General features: G+C 46.9%; 1 protein-coding gene and 1 long non-coding RNA gene across 2 annotated transcripts in view; one reads left to right on the top strand and one right to left on the bottom strand.

The window, feature by feature from the left end:
- Window positions 1-259: 259 nt before the first annotated feature.
- LOC132678760 (uncharacterized) lies at window positions 260-14,487 on the bottom strand. The gene is made up of 4 exons (XR_009609803.2): window positions 13,966-14,487; window positions 8,536-8,719; window positions 5,327-5,435; window positions 260-1,052 (listed from the first exon to the last, which is right to left on the bottom strand). It is a non-coding gene; the product is annotated as an uncharacterized LOC132678760 (long non-coding RNA).
- The window catches only part of PDZRN3 (PDZ domain containing ring finger 3), a 238,209-nt gene continuing 222,865 nt past the window's right edge, over window positions 1,510-16,853 (top strand). The window contains exon 1 of the mRNA XM_078442813.2: window positions 1,510-2,341. Coding sequence (XP_078298939.1) covers window positions 1,619-2,341 — 723 coding nt within the window. The 5' untranslated portion in view covers window positions 1,510-1,618. The remainder of the gene's footprint in view (window positions 2,342-16,853) is intronic.

Here is a 16,853-nt window from a genome sequence, read left to right as displayed (position 1 = left end):
GCCAGATAAAGGAGAGAAGTAAAAGCAATTAGACAAAATGGATGTTGTAATCCCACTTTCTAGACCTCAGAGCCACACTAAACACAGAGATCCAACTTTTCCACTTCACTATTCAGAAACTGCCAGCAGAGTCCAAATGAGAATTCTTTCCCTTGGTTTCTTCCTAACTGGTGCTGACTGCATGTTTCTCATCAATGTCTATAACCTTGGGAGAAAAAGAAAATCACCAAGTCCATGGATGCTGCTATGTATTTTTTATCATCTAACTTGCAATCTCAACGTATTCCTTCAACACACTGGAGTATTGCTGAAAACTACAAGTGTCACGACACCGCTTGAAAAACTGCCCCTGAGTAGAAGGAAAAAAGTCCAGGTTCAAGGAGGGCCACTTTCCAATCAGGTGGAGGTACAGCCACCGGAAGCATCAGCCTCTTGTTGGAAGCTCTTTTAACCTGGAGATTCTCAGGCCCCGCCCCAGACCTACGGATCGGGATCAGAATCCACCTCCACATTAAAATTTGAGAAACACTGCTGTAGGACATCTGACAGCACTTTTTTTTTCTTCTCCCAGCCTGAGTGTCCCCTAAGTGGAAAATGGAAATATAACAAAGTAATATTTGTGTATAACAAAGGAAAAAAAAAACTGAACACAGTTCACATGACTGGGGATGTGAGGGTGGGTTATGGGGAACTTCTCTCAGGTTTATACTTGTGCGATTTTTCACTTTGTAGGACCAGCGTTACTTCTCTTGTCATGCAGTAAAACAATTTTTAAATGGCGCTAACACTCTCTCACAACATCGTACTGATGATTTTTAAAGGGACCGATTTAGAAGCGCGGACACTTGAGAGGTGTTAAGTGAAATGGACGGAGCCAGGACTCTACCCTCTCCCATCCCGACAGCCTGTGAGCAGCTCTCTTCCCCGCACATTCCCCCCTGCAGATTCGCCCTCTGGTCCTGGAATCCTCGGCCTGCCCAAATCCTGGGGTCCGCAGAACCTCGGGTCGCAACTGCAGTTGCTGGAGCGTTCCGCAGGCTCAGTAACTTTCCCTGGAATGAAATAAATAAAGACCGTAAGTGCTGAGATAGCTGACCCCAAAATATTTTTCGTTCTCTGCAATCAGCCAAGAAAAGAGAGGGCGGGGGAGGGGAGTTAAAAGTCACGATCTGTCCCGGAAGGGGCTCCAGGAGAAGTCTCTGGGCGGCAACAGCAGCCTCCGCTCCAAACTCAGTGAGCTTTTCTTGGCCTGTGTTGGTACCCTCTAGCAAAAACTGCAAGAGAGCAGAGAGGAGTCGCCGGAGAGAAGGGCTCAGACTGGCGTCCTGGGCAGGCCAGTCCTCTCTCGGGGTCTCCCCATCCTCCTCTGCCTCCTCCTTGTGGCAGGGGGCGGGCCGGAGACAGCCGAGGCAGGATGTACGTGCGCACGCGCTCGCGCATATACGGCTGGAGGAGTCCTGTTCCTCGGGCATTTTCCGAGGAAGTCTGGAGCAATTAGGCTCAGTCCGGGGAGAGCGAGCGAGCGAGCGGGAGGCGCAGCCGGCGCGTCTGGGCTGCCTCGCAGGGAGGGAGGGGGCGGCCGGCCGCCCGGCGGCGACCCCGGGCCCCGGCCGCCACCATGGGCTTCGAGCTGGACCGGTTCGACGGCGACGTGGACCCGGACCTGAAGTGCGCGCTGTGCCACAAGGTCCTGGAGGACCCGCTGACCACGCCGTGCGGCCACGTCTTCTGCGCCGGCTGCGTGTTGCCCTGGGTGGTGCAGGAGGGCAGCTGCCCGGCGCGCTGCCGCGGTCGCCTGTCGGCCAAGGAGCTCAACCACGTCCTGCCGCTCAAGCGCCTCATCCTCAAGCTGGACATCAAGTGCGCGCACGCGGCGCGAGGCTGCGGCCGGGTGGTCAAGCTGCAGCAGCTGCCAGAGCACCTCGAGCGCTGCGACTTCGCGCCCGCGCGCTGCCGCCACGCGGGCTGCGGCCAGGTGCTGCTGCGGCGCGACGTGGAGGCGCACATGCGCGACGCGTGCGACGCGCGGCCGGTGGGCCGCTGCCAGGAGGGCTGCGGGCTGCCCCTGACGCACGGCGAGCAGCGCGCGGGCGGCCACTGCTGCGCCAGGGCCCTGCGGGCGCATAACAGCGCGCTGCAGGCCCGCCTGGGCGCGCTGCACAAGGCGCTCAAGAAGGAGGCGCTGCGCGCGGGGAAGCGCGAGAAGTCGCTGGTGGCGCAGCTGGCCGCGGCGCAGCTGGAGCTGCAGATGACCGCACTGCGCTACCAAAAGAAGTTCACGGAGTACAGCGCGCGCCTCGACTCGCTCAGCCGCTGCGTGGCCGCGCCGCCCGGCGGCAAGGTAGGCGCCCGCCACCGGCCCCAACCCCCTGCCGGGCTCCCCTGGGTACCCAGGGCCCCTCCTGGTCCCTTTGGGCACCGGGATGCCTGGAACTTCCCAGGAGCATCCCTGCCGCCTCCTTCCACTGCTTACTCGCTGTATCACTAAGAGCGGGCCGCTGAAACAGTTTAAGCTTGGAAACTATGGTCCCTGCAGATCACATACACCGGGTGAAATGTAGCTACAGCAGCTTCCGGGGGTCTGGAAAGACTAAAAGGACCCCACAGCGTGGAGTAAGAATGAGTGCAGTTCCAAAGTCAGACGTTTTGCTGCTCAGATCAGCTAGGTGATCTTGGGGAAGTTGCTTAACTTCTTAAGGTTGAAAAACCTAGTTCTCTATACCTGTGGCACGAAGGATTGCGATATCGACACACAGGGTAAACTGTATCCATGCATCCTTAGGAATTTCAGGAAGAGCAAATGAAACACACAGTTCTGAATAAGTTCAGAAGGATTCCAGAAGAAAGGCCCCTGGAGTGAAAGCTGGATTCAGACATGGGCTGTGCTGCCAACTGGCTGGCTGACCTTGAGCAAGCTGCGTAGCCTCTCTAAAGTTAGAAACTGGTCCCTAGAGATGTGACACGGGTAAAACACAGCCAGGCCCCGTCTGTGGCGTTCATGCGGGGATTCCAGAAAAAAAGAAAGTGCCACCAATCATAAAGTAATAATTGAGAGGAAGTTCTTTCAAACTGGAACTATTTTAGAACTTGGGTGTTTTGCTCACCAACTGAGTGACTGTGAAGTTTAACATCCAGGTGCATCAGTTTACCTAAATGTAAAATGGGTGGTTGTCAGCCTCCTGGGAAAGAATAGTTACAAAGACCTGGCCCTGTGCTGGGTGGAGAGTGTGTGCTCAGCAAAGTGTTAACATCCCCCTGGGGCCATCCCCTTGAGCTGATAGTTGGTGTAATTACAATGGTCACCCTGAGTGAAGGCTTGCTTTGCTCTAGGCCTTATGCTAAGTACTTCTCAGGTGTTTCCTTTTTAATCAAGTGAGGCAGCTGGGATGCTTCCCATTTTGTAGATGAAGAGACTGAGTCCCTGTGAGGGGCAGTCATGTACCTGGGTCATAGCTTTTAGTGCCAGAGTTGCCTTCTGAACACTCAAGTGCCTGTCTTTCCAGCCCAGGGTCATAAGCACTATTGTGTTGCCTCTCAGTGTAAACCCAAGGCCCATTTTTTGAGTGTTTATTATGTTCTAGCAACTGTGGGAAGCACTTTACAGGCATTATCTACTTAATCCTTTCAGGTGGAGGAAGCAGGTTCAGAGAGGTCATAGAACTTGTCCAGAGTCATACTGTGACTCCGGGAACAGAGTGAGGATTCGGGTTCTGCATCGGAGTTATCAGCGTTGGGATGTATTGACATACTGAGTCCCATCATTCTTTATTGGAGGCGGCCGTCCTCTGCATTGTAAAATGTTTAGCAGCTTCCCTGGCCTCTACCCACTAGATACCAGTAGCACTCTTGCCTCCAAGACATGACAACTAAAAATGTCTCCAAATATTATCAGGTGTTCTCTGGGGGTGGGGTGTGTGTTTGGACGCGTGCAAAATCGCCTGTTGAGAACCAGGGTTTTCCTGATTGTACAGGCCACGTTTTATGCAAACGGGGAGGGGCGTGGTGCCACTGTGTGGTTGCCTGTTCCATATGGCTGCGGGAGAACATATTTGCCCCAGGGGCCTGCATCTGCTTCGCCTCTCTCTGCCCTCTCCCAACCCCCTCTTTATGCACACACCAGGCCTGCAAGTTTTCCCTCTCCCCGCTCCTCCCCTCCCCATCCTGGCCCCCTGGCCTGTCAGCCCAGTCTGAGCAGCTGGCCAGCTCTGGGCGAAGGGCAAATATTTACAACTGAGAGGCTCACCCAGGACCGCACAGGCATACAAAAGACTGGTGTGAGCCTGCTCACCAAAACAGAGGGCAAGACTTGGTCCTCTAGCAGGCATCGGGTTTGCAGCAGAAGAGTTCCTGAGTTTCTCTTGTTTATGCTGTCATGCGAACTTCCTGCGTAGTTTTAAGTGATGCTTATTTATAAATAAGCCATTCACTACCCCAGAGTTGATACGTCATTCATTGTTAAGCTAGTTTATTATTTCTTCTTGCCTTTCTGTTTTCTTTCTGGAGTGTTTGGTTAAACCTTCTCTCGGAATCAAAAATAGGATACTTGAATCTGAACTGTGGTTGTGTTTGGAGCTGTGCTGGGTGAGCCAATAGGATAATCAAGGGTATTAAGCTTAGGGACAAGATGATGTTGCTTTTTGAGCTCACAGAGAAAGTTTGGGTCTGGAGTTGGAGCCTGCCCTGGGACTCCTATGCACCCCAGCGCTAGCCTCAAGGACAGCCAAGAATGGCCTGGCCTGCAGTTTGCATAAGTTCCTCTCTCTGGCTTCAGACCCTGGCTGGCCTCAACTGAGGCCTCAGGGAAGCTTGCTCCTCTTGCCCCAAAGTTAACCCTCAGTGGCCCTCTCTGAAAAGCTTTTGCTGGCCCTGCATCAGCCAGAAAAACCTCTCCCACTGCGAGCTGTTTAAGAACTTGTTTATTTCATTGGGTCGACTCTCTGTTCCTGCTGGGTACTGTTTATTCTCTTCCAAAAGGCAGAAGGATTTATATTGCTTGGAAACTCTGATGCACAACACTTGATTTTTTTTTTTTTTTAATAAGTCGTAATGTTTATCTGTCCCAAGCTGAAGTAGATAAGAAACACTTAGATTTTCCCTACCAGCCCTTCAAGACCTAAACCTTGTTCCATAAAATGATCTGGCATTTTAAAAATGACCTTAACCTTTGGGTTTTGGACGCTCCCTGAGTGTTGAGGATTTGTCTGTGCTGGACCTACATAGATGTTGTTTCTCCTGCTCTAAAATGGGTACTAGGGCTTGCTTCTCAAACATCCCTGTGATCGGAAATCACCCAGATAGCTTGTTAAAACACTTTGCCGTGTCTTACCTCCTCAAGATACTGATCCATTAGGGCTGGCTTGGGGCCTCAGAGTCTGTAGTTCTCACAAGCTCCCAGGTGATGCTGCTCTGCTTGTCAGGCTGGGTTAGCTACTCTTCTGGATGAAGAGTTAGGGTTCAAGTACAGACGTAGATGAACACATATTAGTCTCCTTTTACAAAAGACCGGGGTAAAGTTCTAAAACCCAGGCCTACCCAGCAGTTACACAGTGGTTAACTACGGTCTGACCAGGCATCTTTAACCAATAAGAAGCTGCTTCTGGGCCGCAGCAGACTTGGTGATGACGGTTTGGTTGAATAAGTTCAAGAGTTTTGCTGCCAGCCTCAGTTTTTCCACCCTGACTGACCTACCTGATTCTAAGAGAAAAAGCATTTCATAGACTTCTCTGGCTTTCCAAGCAAGGGAAAGTTCTGAGCATAAATTTTCTTGAAAATTACTGGACTCCTCCTTGGTACCTTTGCACTTTTATTTCTGTATCCAGTCCGTCATTAAGTCTTAGTGATTTTCCGTCCAAAACCCTTTTAAAAATTTTTTTAAATGTTTATTTTTGAGAGGGGCAGAGTGCAAGTGGAGGAGGGGCAGAGAGAGAGGGAGACACAGAATCCGAAACAGGCTCCAGGCTCTGAGCTGTCAATACAGAGCCTATTGCGGGGCTGGAACTCACGAACCGTGAGATCGTGACCTGAGCCGAAGTCGGACGCTTAACCCACTGAGCCATCGAGGTGCCCCTCCAAAATACTTTTGGAATCTATTTACTGCTCTGTCTCCCCATCCAGTGATATCCCTGGTTCAAACCATCGGTTTTCCAACTCCAGCTATTAACATTTTGGGCTAGATAATCCTGCATTGTATGTGTGTTGGGGGGGGGGGGGCGGGGACAGTGTTCCTTGTTTTATAGGATCTTTAACGGCATCCCTGGCTCTATCTGCTGGATGCCCGTAGCACTGCTCAGGTTGGGGTGATCACAGGTGTCTCCAGACATTGCCAGATGTCACCTCGGAAACAAAATCAGTCTTGATCTCAGCCACCACCACCTCTTGCCTATACCACAACTGCTCCCACTACATATTTTCTTGCTCTCATGCAATTACCTACCACCGGGAATAATCTCTTAGAAATGTCAGGTTGAGGGGGGCCTGGGTGACTTAGTTGGTTAAGTGTCCGACTCTTGATTTCAGCTGAGGTCATGATCTCACAGTTTGTGAGCTTGAGCCCCGTGTCAGGCCCTGTGTTGACAATCAAGGAGCCTGCCAGGGATTCTCTCTCCCTCTCTGCCTGCCCCTCCTCTGCTTGTGCATATGCGCCCTCTTTTTCTCTCTCAGACTTACAAAGAAGAACAGAAATGTCAATCTGAAGCCTTCTGAAACCCTTCATTTGTTTTCTAGTTTCACTTGCGTGGCTGTAAGGTCCATGGTGCTCTGGATCCTGCCAGCCACCACCTGTCTGTCTGCTTGCATTCTTACCCTGTTGCTTCTCTCTTCCTAGCTTCTTGAGTCTCAGGAAGTTCCATGAATATGACCCTATGCTCCTTTCTGCCCCTGGGCCTTTACACTTGATCTTTTCTCTACTTACAAGTCTTTGCAAATACTCATCACTAGATAATCCACAAATTTTGAAATGTCGCCTTCTGCCCCTGCCTTTATGCCAGCCCTTAAGGTTTGTTCATCACTAGATAACCTTTCTATCCTTCCCATCCCAGCTCAAGCACTCCTACATCCACGAAGCCCTCTCTCACCTCGTAGATGAGGTCTGGTGCCCTGAGATGTTCACTTTGGTCCTCCTCCTGCATGGTGTTTATCAAAGCTGTAACTAAATAATTGGAAGGGCTGTTTATTGTGTCTCCCCAGGAGGAAGCACGTCCCTCTTCTTCAGGGCTGTGCCCTGGACACAAGATTGCCAAGTGCGCTGTAAGCTTTCAATATGTGTGGGTTTTGTGGGTGAATTCAAGATTGGAGAGGCTGTCTTGTCAGCCATCACAACTTTTCAGTTTTCTGAAAACCAACAGTGAGCTTGTATTGAAAAAGAATGAGTTTTTCCGTGACCCCCAAGTTAACAAAATTGTTCCCAGGTTTTTGGGAGGCATTCTTTTTGTTCTGCTGGATCCACCCAGATCAAATTGTATCAAGCACCAAATCCCAGAAACGATTTTGTCCATTTCAGAACTCCTGGAGGTAAGTGAATCTAATAGACAATTGTATCAAAAGGCTTTCCAGATGTGCAAACACTTTGAAATGTATCTATCACAGTGTTCACCTTCCAGTGTATTTTCTGTTTCTGGAAAAGCTTCAGCGAATAACCATTTCCTAGTGCATCTAACAAAACAGCTCAGTTGAGCTAAAGGAATTGTGGGCTGTCAATCCATTTAATTTAAGTGTTTGATACACAGAATTAAGATTTGGTTTACATTATGTTAGCTACTCTTAATTGAATAATTAGAACTGAACTTTTTGAATTGGGAATTCTGATGATATTTATTCATAAGTGGTTCCTTCTGCATTTGGAAATAATGCTTGCCTGTTTGTAAAAATATTTGACGCATAAGAATCTATAAGGCCGTGGGGCGCCTGGGTGGCTCGTTGGCTAAGGGTTCAACTTCGGCTCAAGTCATGATCCCGAGGTTTGTGGGTTTGAGCCCCGCGTCGGGCTCTGTGCTGACAGCTCAGACCCTGGAGCCTGCTTCAGATTCTGTGTCTCTGTCTCTCTGCCCCTCCCCCACTTGTGCTCTGTCTCTATCAAAAATAAAATGTAAAAAAAAAAAAAAAAAATTAAGAATCTATAAGGCTGTTATGCATTAGAGTATAGAACCAGGAGCTTGAAAGGAAAAGAAGTATTCATTGAATTACGTTGGGTGCCATACACTTAGGGTGCTTTATGTACGTATGTATATGAGCTCCTCCATCTTTTTCATTAGGTAGATCTCTCTTTTTTTTTTCTCTAAAACACGTTAGATAAAAGTTAGGTAAAGTCCAGAAGTTACAGAGATTCCAAGTATAAAACTGGGATTTGAGCCCAGTGTCTGACTCCAGGCTCATACACTATGGCCACAATAAGAAAAGCATTTTCTTCCGAGGCACTGTTTCCTGTGAGGTCTCATACATGTTTCTAGAGGGCTATTATTTATATATGCAGGCACTATGTTAATTGGAGGTGTTTATTTTATCCTCAGACCCCGTGAGGTAGGTACAACAAACCATTACCTTCCATATTACAGGCGGAGAAACCGAGGCCTGGAAGATTAAACATCTTCTCCCATCGTCTTCCTTTGGCTCCTTCTAGTTGGTTTGATGGCTTCCGGTCCATGTTGATGAAGTGTGTTCTTCCCATGCCGTGACTCCCATTTTTATAGGTCTGGTGTAGAACACACAGAACATAAAACAGATCCTATGAAAAGAGAATCCAGTAAAACAAAAAAGAAAGAAATGGAATCCTGGATGGAATAGTGGCTCATTTCTCTAATTTTCATGTTAATAATTTACAGAGTGGTTGATGGTAGAAAGTAAATAGAATATTTTCCGAGTGTATTCTTGCTGTTTAGCTCCACACATTCTTAGACACATTGTGCCAGGCACCATGATAGGCACCACTGGATACAGAGGTCAACCTGAGCAGCTTTAACCCATGGGGTCAGACACCCACTTGAGTCTTTGAAAACACGACACAAGTCTTCCTACTCTTTGTTTACTCAAGCTCTTTTGCCATGGCTTAGCTTCTGCCCCCCCTGAACTAATGGTGTTCTAATAAGCCTGTTCCAATAAAAAAGGGAAGTGGTATAACATAATGATTAGTCTTGTAAAGAAAATAACTAACAGATGGACACAGGCATCCACCTTTCTCACCCGTTCCATATATACATTCGTGGGGAGCTTAGGGGACAGAGACCCCGTGCAGCCCGTGTGTGAGTGGGTCCTGCAGCAGTGTCGCCTGGAACGGGGAGGGATGAACTATTCTTTGGGCAGCGGTTAAGCAGCAATGAGTCCTGGGCAGAGAGGTCACCCTTAGAATTTTTCTAGGCGCTGTTTTCAGGTGTCTGTGTCTCTGCCGTATGTAGTCCTGGAGTTGGTGAAAATAGGATTCACATGTTTCCTCTGGCTCATTGTTAAGGGCCTCTGGGAGGATCTTGTAACCTCCTGTAAGCCTTATTTGTCTTATCTCTAAAATGGGATACTATTTGGGCTGATAGAGTTGGCTTTAGGATTAAACCAGGTGATTGGTGTTAGGTGCACAGTAAGCCTTAACGAGCATTGATTGGACATCTGTTGAGCGCCTGGCACCTGTAGGTTTTTTAGATCTTTTTAAAAGGAATTGCTGAAGAAACATGAGAAATTTGAAGTGGTGTAATGGAGAAGATGGGCAGGGGTTTTTGCTCACAGGGTCACAGTTTCATTGTGAGAGTCGTGCTGCCCTGAGTGACTAGTTCTCTGGGTTCCTATCTGACTCTTTTCCCCTGGTGGCCACTGGGTAGAAGAGAAACATGCCAGGTCAGTTTCGCTGTGTCAGGGTAGCCTCTGGGCTAACATGTAAAGGAGGTGGTTAAAGCTCATGAATAAAATGAGGCTTAGGGGGTTGTTAGGTGTGTTTGTGTCTGTCTAACTGAAAGTAACAAGGCTCAGGAGAGTTTGGCTGGGCAGAGCCCCTGCCTTCCTATAAGGGAGAACTTAACCGGGTTCCAGCTGTGGAACTTTTGCTTGCTTACCCTATGGAAATGTGACAATTTGGTAGCTCCTTAAATGAAGTTTGTTCTTGTTTGTTAGTTTTCCGGTGAAGGCTTGCTTGTAGATGTTCACCAGGAGAGACAGGAGTTGATAAAAGTTAAAGGTGCAGACTTGAAATCAAACTCATGGGAATAAAGAAGTAAATTTTTAGGGATTTCTTACGTTATTTAAATAAAACTGCACAGTAGACACTACATATGTACCTTTGAACCTCGGGACTGTTTCTCTATACTGTTTTTCAAAAATAACTTGTTTGGCCTATGGATGGGTTTATGTATACTATTCTGTAGATAGTATGACTTCAGAGAAGCTCTTTTTGTATTTCTTTCCACCTGTTTTTCCATCCTCTTTGCCTTTCTCATCTTTGCTTTCTTCTATTTTGGTGACAGATGCACACCACTGATACTTCCATTGACTGTCTCATACATTTCTTTTTCAATGTTTATTTTTGAGATAGAGTCCGAGCATGAGCAGGGGAGGGGCAGAGAGAGAGAGGGAGACGCAGAATCCGAAGCAGCCTCTAGGCTCTGAGCTGTCAGCAAAGAGCCCGATGGGGCCTGACCCACGAACCGCAAGATTGTGACCTGAGTGGGTCTTAACTGACTAAGCCACCCGGGCGCCTCTCATCCATTTTCAGTTCGTTTGCATCAACCTCATGACTGCCTTCAGTTTGAGGCTTGAACAGTCCTCCCCTGTTCTTCCCCCAAGAATATCCCTTCTTTAGAACTGGAGGTTGAGTTACAGGGAGGAGATTGACCCCAGCCAGCCATTAGAAACATAGTTTGAATGACAAAGAGGACAAACACATTTTGGTGTAAGGAAGTGAAGATACCCTCATCTCTTCAGTAGGGAATTTCTGGCAGCCAGCTCTGCCTCCTGGTCTCCCAGCCCCCACCGCTGTACATTTTTGTGCTTTCTTGTCACTAGTGCACAGACAGAGCTGTTTCCCAGCTGTGGGACTCTCTGAAAGCTTTGCATAATCTGAGGCTGAGAGGTGTCCTGTCACCCCAGATACATAGACTGGCGGTCAGTCAATTACAGTTCTCAGAACCCGCTGGGCAGCTTTCCAGTCCAGCCAGTTCTCGGCTGTGAGTCCCACAACACCAATGATTGGGGAACACCCGTCACTGGGCGGAAAGGAGTGTTTAGAAAGAATCCACGTTGACAGTGGCATGGATGGGCTCTGGAGGCCACCGCATGGATTAGGAGATGGCACACATCCAAGCTTCTGAGGCCAGATTGTTTGGAGGAGGGTGGTGACAGAGTAATACTAAGGAAAAGGGACTTTTCCTGTAGGAGACACTTCATGTCCTTGGACACTTAAAAAACAAAGACTCCTCCCCCCCCCCCCCCCCCCCCCCCCGCCACCATGTAAGGTGACTTTGACAAAGTAAATTTGATTTTTGCCTTTTCCACCGTTGACTTTTCCTCCCATATTGTTGTCTACTTAGACCTTGAGTTGAAATTTGAGCAGATTGTGTTTTGGACAATTTAAACATTGATCCAGTATTTACTTGTTCGAATATGATAGCAAAGCTTATTTTCAGAGAAATCAACTATGGTGTTCATGAACATTGAGTTTCCATTTCTGCTGTGACTTAATGGTGTAAGTTATGTGGACTTTTCGTGCCATTTATTTAGGGCTTGGTGCCCACATCTCCTTCTCCAAGGCTAATATATCTCTGTTCTTTCTTAATTCTAAAGACCTAAGCACCTCCCCAAGAGGTCCTCCCCTGCCCTAGGGACCCAGCAGTGAGCTGTGTTCTTGGGTGGAGGCTGGGGAGCTGAGGATCTGTGAGAGCTTCCAGCCCCACCCCCCCCCCACCCCAAGGAGCCCGTGCTGTATCTGGGGTCCAGAGAACGACTGGAGGCGTCGTTTTCCATCTGCTGCCCAGGCTGTTGGTGAGACACGCCTGTCTCCCGGGTCCTGGCTCCTGAAGGAAAGAGACACAGGCCACCAGAGAAGAGGAATAGGATAGGGGCAGTTCTAGGGAAAGCAGCCAAGGAGATGCCATGTCACCAACATTTTTGTTGCTGATTTTCCTGTTTTTCACCTTTTCTTCCCAGCCCATCAGGACCCACTGATCTGGTAGAATGTGGAGCAGTCCACATGCCTCAGTGGTCGCCAGTTACCCCTCACTTTCCATCTCCCCAGCATCTTCTAGGTTTGCTATCCCTATCCAAGTCCACACGTTCTTGGACTTACTGTTTCTCCTGTCCCATTGTGAGCCAACACCTGTTTCCCTGTTCTCTCATGGCCACCTCCCTCAAGGCCTGGGTACGTCATGTGTCTGACTTCCCCTCCTTGTCCCCGTATCCCACCGGGACAGTATCACTTGCCTGTCCTAGCTCGCTGCACTGAAGGTTCAACCCCAGCTGCTCCTATTGTGTTTACTTGTCATCCTGCTACCATCTCTAAAATACCGACTATCTGTTGGCACTTAACCAGCCCTCCTAGAACGTGCCACTCTGTCTCCAGACTTTGGGGGGAAAACAGAGACACATACGTGGAAGAATTCCCATCGTACGGCCAGATGGTATGATGAATACATAACTATCGTATTTTGCTTAACTTGAGGCTCTCCCAAACTTGCCTTAGATGGACTGAGTTAATTTGGGATTTGCTTGGACTTTGTGGCAGAGTAATTTATGTGGCTAAAGAGAACCAGGGCCCTCAGTGCTCAGTGTCATAGCGTTCACCACACACTGTGCCCTGTTCGTCTTGTGAGCAAGTCTGTTGGCCGGGCACTGTACTGAGGCACTGGTCGGCAGTTGTCTATCTCATTCATGCTTTATAATAACCCCGTGATGTGAGAAGAAACCATTATTATGCCCATTCTGGGTATGAGGAAACTCACCTCAGGTTCTGACTGTGCAGTCCGAGATCTTAACCATCACCCCGTTCCTGTCAGGGGCATAATACTCTTATGATACCCTTCACGGTATAATAGACACTCTAATCTTTGCCACTGTTATTACATAGTCCAAAGAAACCTTGCTTAAAACTCTGATTACAAAACTAATTAGATGTCTAATCCTTCATGACATTTTAATGTGGAGGCTCACTCTTGTGAGGCAAAAGGATTTAAGATACAGTGCCAGAATTTACCCACGGAGTACAAAGAACACGGATGTTGGAGTCCCATGGATCTTGATTCCTGGCTCTCCCTCTTTGCAGCTGTGTGATCTTAAGCAAGTGTCTGAATTTCTTGAAGCCTCAGTTTCTCAGGTTAGACTGTGGATACAGTGCCTGCTTCACAAAGCTGATCCTTTAGTCAGGTGTTTATGTGAAATAGAGCTCTTCCCCTTGTTTGTATTACTTCATTAGGCCATTGAGAACATTTCAAAGCATGGGTTATGATAAACTCCCCATACAGATTAATATCGGTTAAATTTTTCTTTAGACGAAAGAACCCGTCGTTAACATTTCCGTGAAAAGTCAGCAAAGCGGCATTGACAGGAGCCTTTGCCCTTGTCCCATTTATATATGTCTCTTTAATTACATAGAGCATAATTGAGCCAGAAGCATTTAAATGCCCTCCATCCTGAAGCATTTTCAGCTCAGTACCAGGTTAAATGATATAAGCAGGAATTAACGTTAACGTGTTAAATACGTTGTGTGAAGCCCAGTGTTTAAATTCTCGATTAATGTTTCTTTGTGAAGAATTAAAAAGTAGAGTAGTTGAGATTGCTTTATGGGGAGAGGAATGGAAAGGGAAAACCAGAGTCAAGTTCGTGGTGTCAGAGGAGAAGAGACCTCTGGAAGTTAGATGGAGAAATGAAAGAAATTCAGCCCAGATGCAGCTTTTCTCTTCTTTTGTTGCTCCCGGCATCGTGTGGTGAGTCTTGCCTGCGTTGGCTCACTATTACAAATCAGTCCTAAAATAGGCAATGGCACTTGAAGCCAGTTCTTACCTTCCTGGACAGCAGACTACATCAAGGTGCTTGTAGAAATGAGAATACCCCTTCTTTCTCTCCAGTGATTGCATCTGGCAGGGAAGTTTAGATGGTCAAACTGATTGTTCCAAAATGTTCTTTGCAAATCGCTGTTTGGCTGAGGAATGCTGTGTCTGAGGCATTGTCTGGCTTGTCCCTGGAGAGAGATCTGGGAGTCTAGGTATAGACTTAGGTGTCTGGGCATCTCAGATTGGGTCTTCTGGAGATAATTAGTTCAGTGCACAGTTGGGAGTTTTGTGTTGATGTTGGTTTCCCGGGTGAGAGCTCCTATGATGAGTTCCTTTATGGAATGCCAAACATTGAACCATCTTGAGAGAGACCTAAGAGGTTACCAGCCCACATGGCCTTCTTTTCTGCATTCAACATGAAAAGGGAGTAGTGTAGAAGAGTAACTGGCGTCTAGAATCAGAGAGCCTGGGTCTAAAACCCAGCTAGACCTCTTACTAGCTCTTCCCACCTATATCATGAGGGTGGTAAGAGTGCCAGTGGAGGAGATGGGTTGGATTTATTAAAGAAAATAAAGCATTTAAATAAATGTTTAATATAATTTCTGGGACATGGTAAGCAGCCAGTAAATGTGAATGCCCTGTAATAAGAATTCCTTGTTTTTCTATAATTTTTAGAGCAAGGGTTATCACACAGTGGGTTTGAAACTAGTCTTTTAAAAAATTCCGTTGTGCGTTCTCTTCAGTACATCATTTGAGATTGCCAGACTAGAGCCATCTGCCTCGGATTACTGTGTAACCGTGCAGTTTCTATCATTAGTTAGGAAAGCCAGAAATGCAAGATATGTGTGATAACTCAGTCAAATTCCAATGAATTTCTAACTTTTTCACCCCTCTAAGATAGCAAAGTGAGACGCGGACTTACCAGGATTTTGCTTTTCCAAGGCAGAGAGATATAAACTATTTCAGTTTGCGAATCCTCACGTTTACATTTCAGAACTATCTGGTTGATCCCGAATGTTTATTCTGTTAGAACAGTGACGTTCTTGGCCGGTAACTTGTGTAGATCAAATTTAATTGTATCAGTACCACTGACAGACGGATACTCTGGATGGTGGTACCAGGGATTGGAGATCTTTTTTTTTTTTTTTTTTTTTTTTGCAAAATTGGTAGTTTGTTATTATAGAGGCTTTTCTGTTTTTGCTAAGGTACAGCAGCTTGATAAGAGAGTTGTTTGCCTTTTACATTAAAACACTCTGTTTTACATATCAAGTAAGCAAGCAGGTGAAAGTGAATATTTTATTGTGTTGTTCTCAGAGGACACCTAGTTCTTTCATTAAAAACTGTCTTTTTCTTCTTTTTTTTATTATTTAATTTTGAGAGAGAAAGAGAGAGAGAGAGACTGAGACAGAGTGAAAGTGTGGGAGGGACAGAGACAGAGAGACAGAATTGGAAGCAGGCTCCAGGCTCTGAGCTGTCAGCACAGAGCCCAACATGGGGCTTGAACTCATGAACCCTGAGATTATGACCCGAGCTGAAGTCGGATGCTTCACTGACTGAGCCACCCAGGTGCCCCTAAAGACTGTCTTTTTCTAATGAAAAATTGTCATTTTTGTTTTTACAGGATTTTAATAATTGATGCTTAGGCTTATGTAACAGTTTTAAAATTTTGAAAAATTCTAATATTTTAAATTCTGTACACTAGGCAGGAGAAACAGTTGTGGTTACTGAGAGCTTTAAACGGGGTGCCTGGGTGGCTCAGTCAGTTGAGCATCCAACTTCGGCTCACGTCATGATCTCACGGCTCGGGAGTTCGAACCCCGTGTCGGGCTCTGTGCTGACAGCTCGGAGCCTGGAGCCTGCTTCGGATTCTGTGTCTTCCTCTCTCTCTGCCCCTCCCCCGCTCATGCTTTGTCTCTCTCTCTCTCTCTCTCTCTCTCTCTCTCAAAAATAAATAAACATTCCAAAAAAAAAACAAAAGCTTTAAACACACAGAAACACACATGCACACACACATATATATATATATATATGTGTGTGTGTGTGTGTATATATATATATATATATACACACACACACACACATATATATATATATATTTGGTTCTGTTGGGCACATTAAAAAAAAATTTTTTTTTACATTTATTTATTACTGAGAGACAGACACAGAAAGTGAGCAGGGGAGGGTCAGAGAGGGTGAGACACAGAATCCGAAGCAGGCTCCAGGCTCTGAGCTGTCAGCACAGAGCCTGATGCGGGGCTCAAAGTCACAAACCGTGAGATCATGACCTGAGCTGAAGTCGCTTAACTGACTGAGCCACCCAGGCACCCCAGTGTTGGGCACATTTCTGCTGCCCAAATACAGAACCACAGTTCTTTGTTGACAACTCTAGCTGTAAATGGAGCAGTGCTTCAGAAAAGCCATTGACTGCCCGTCAGAAAGAGTGGTTTCCCTTGCCAGTGTAGCTGGGTCAGATGCTTGGCCTTCATGCCATTCAAATGTTGTCATTTATTTCCACAGAAAAAGGAGAAGGCAAAGGTTTGATCAGGAAGTGGTAAATATCAGAACAAAATCTATTTTGTCATAAGCTGTTACGGGTTTGTTTGTTTTTTTTTAAGCTTCTAACGAAGTAGTCATATCTTAAAAAATGTAGTGTTTAATACCATGTTTAAACAGAAAACGTGAGTGAAGCGTTTGCACGTCTCTGCAGTCCCTACGTGTAAAGTTTTGTGTATCATTCAAATAAGTGGAAACATTTCAGCGGTGTCTCAATGAGGTTAATGTTGATGTCAATGCCTATTTAATGACAGTGTGCACGTAAGGTTAAACCTATTTTTATTCATCTGTCTGTTACTTGAGAGTGTTCACTGAGGTGCCATGGAATCTCTGTCCCTTCTGACT

The sequence above is a fragment of the Panthera onca genome, chromosome A2 (genome assembly GCF_046562875.1).
Source record: "Panthera onca isolate mPanOnc1 chromosome A2, mPanOnc1 haplotype 2, whole genome shotgun sequence".
Classification (NCBI taxonomy): domain Eukaryota; kingdom Metazoa; phylum Chordata; class Mammalia; order Carnivora; family Felidae; genus Panthera; species Panthera onca.
This window is presented reverse-complemented; position numbering and strand designations above follow the sequence as displayed.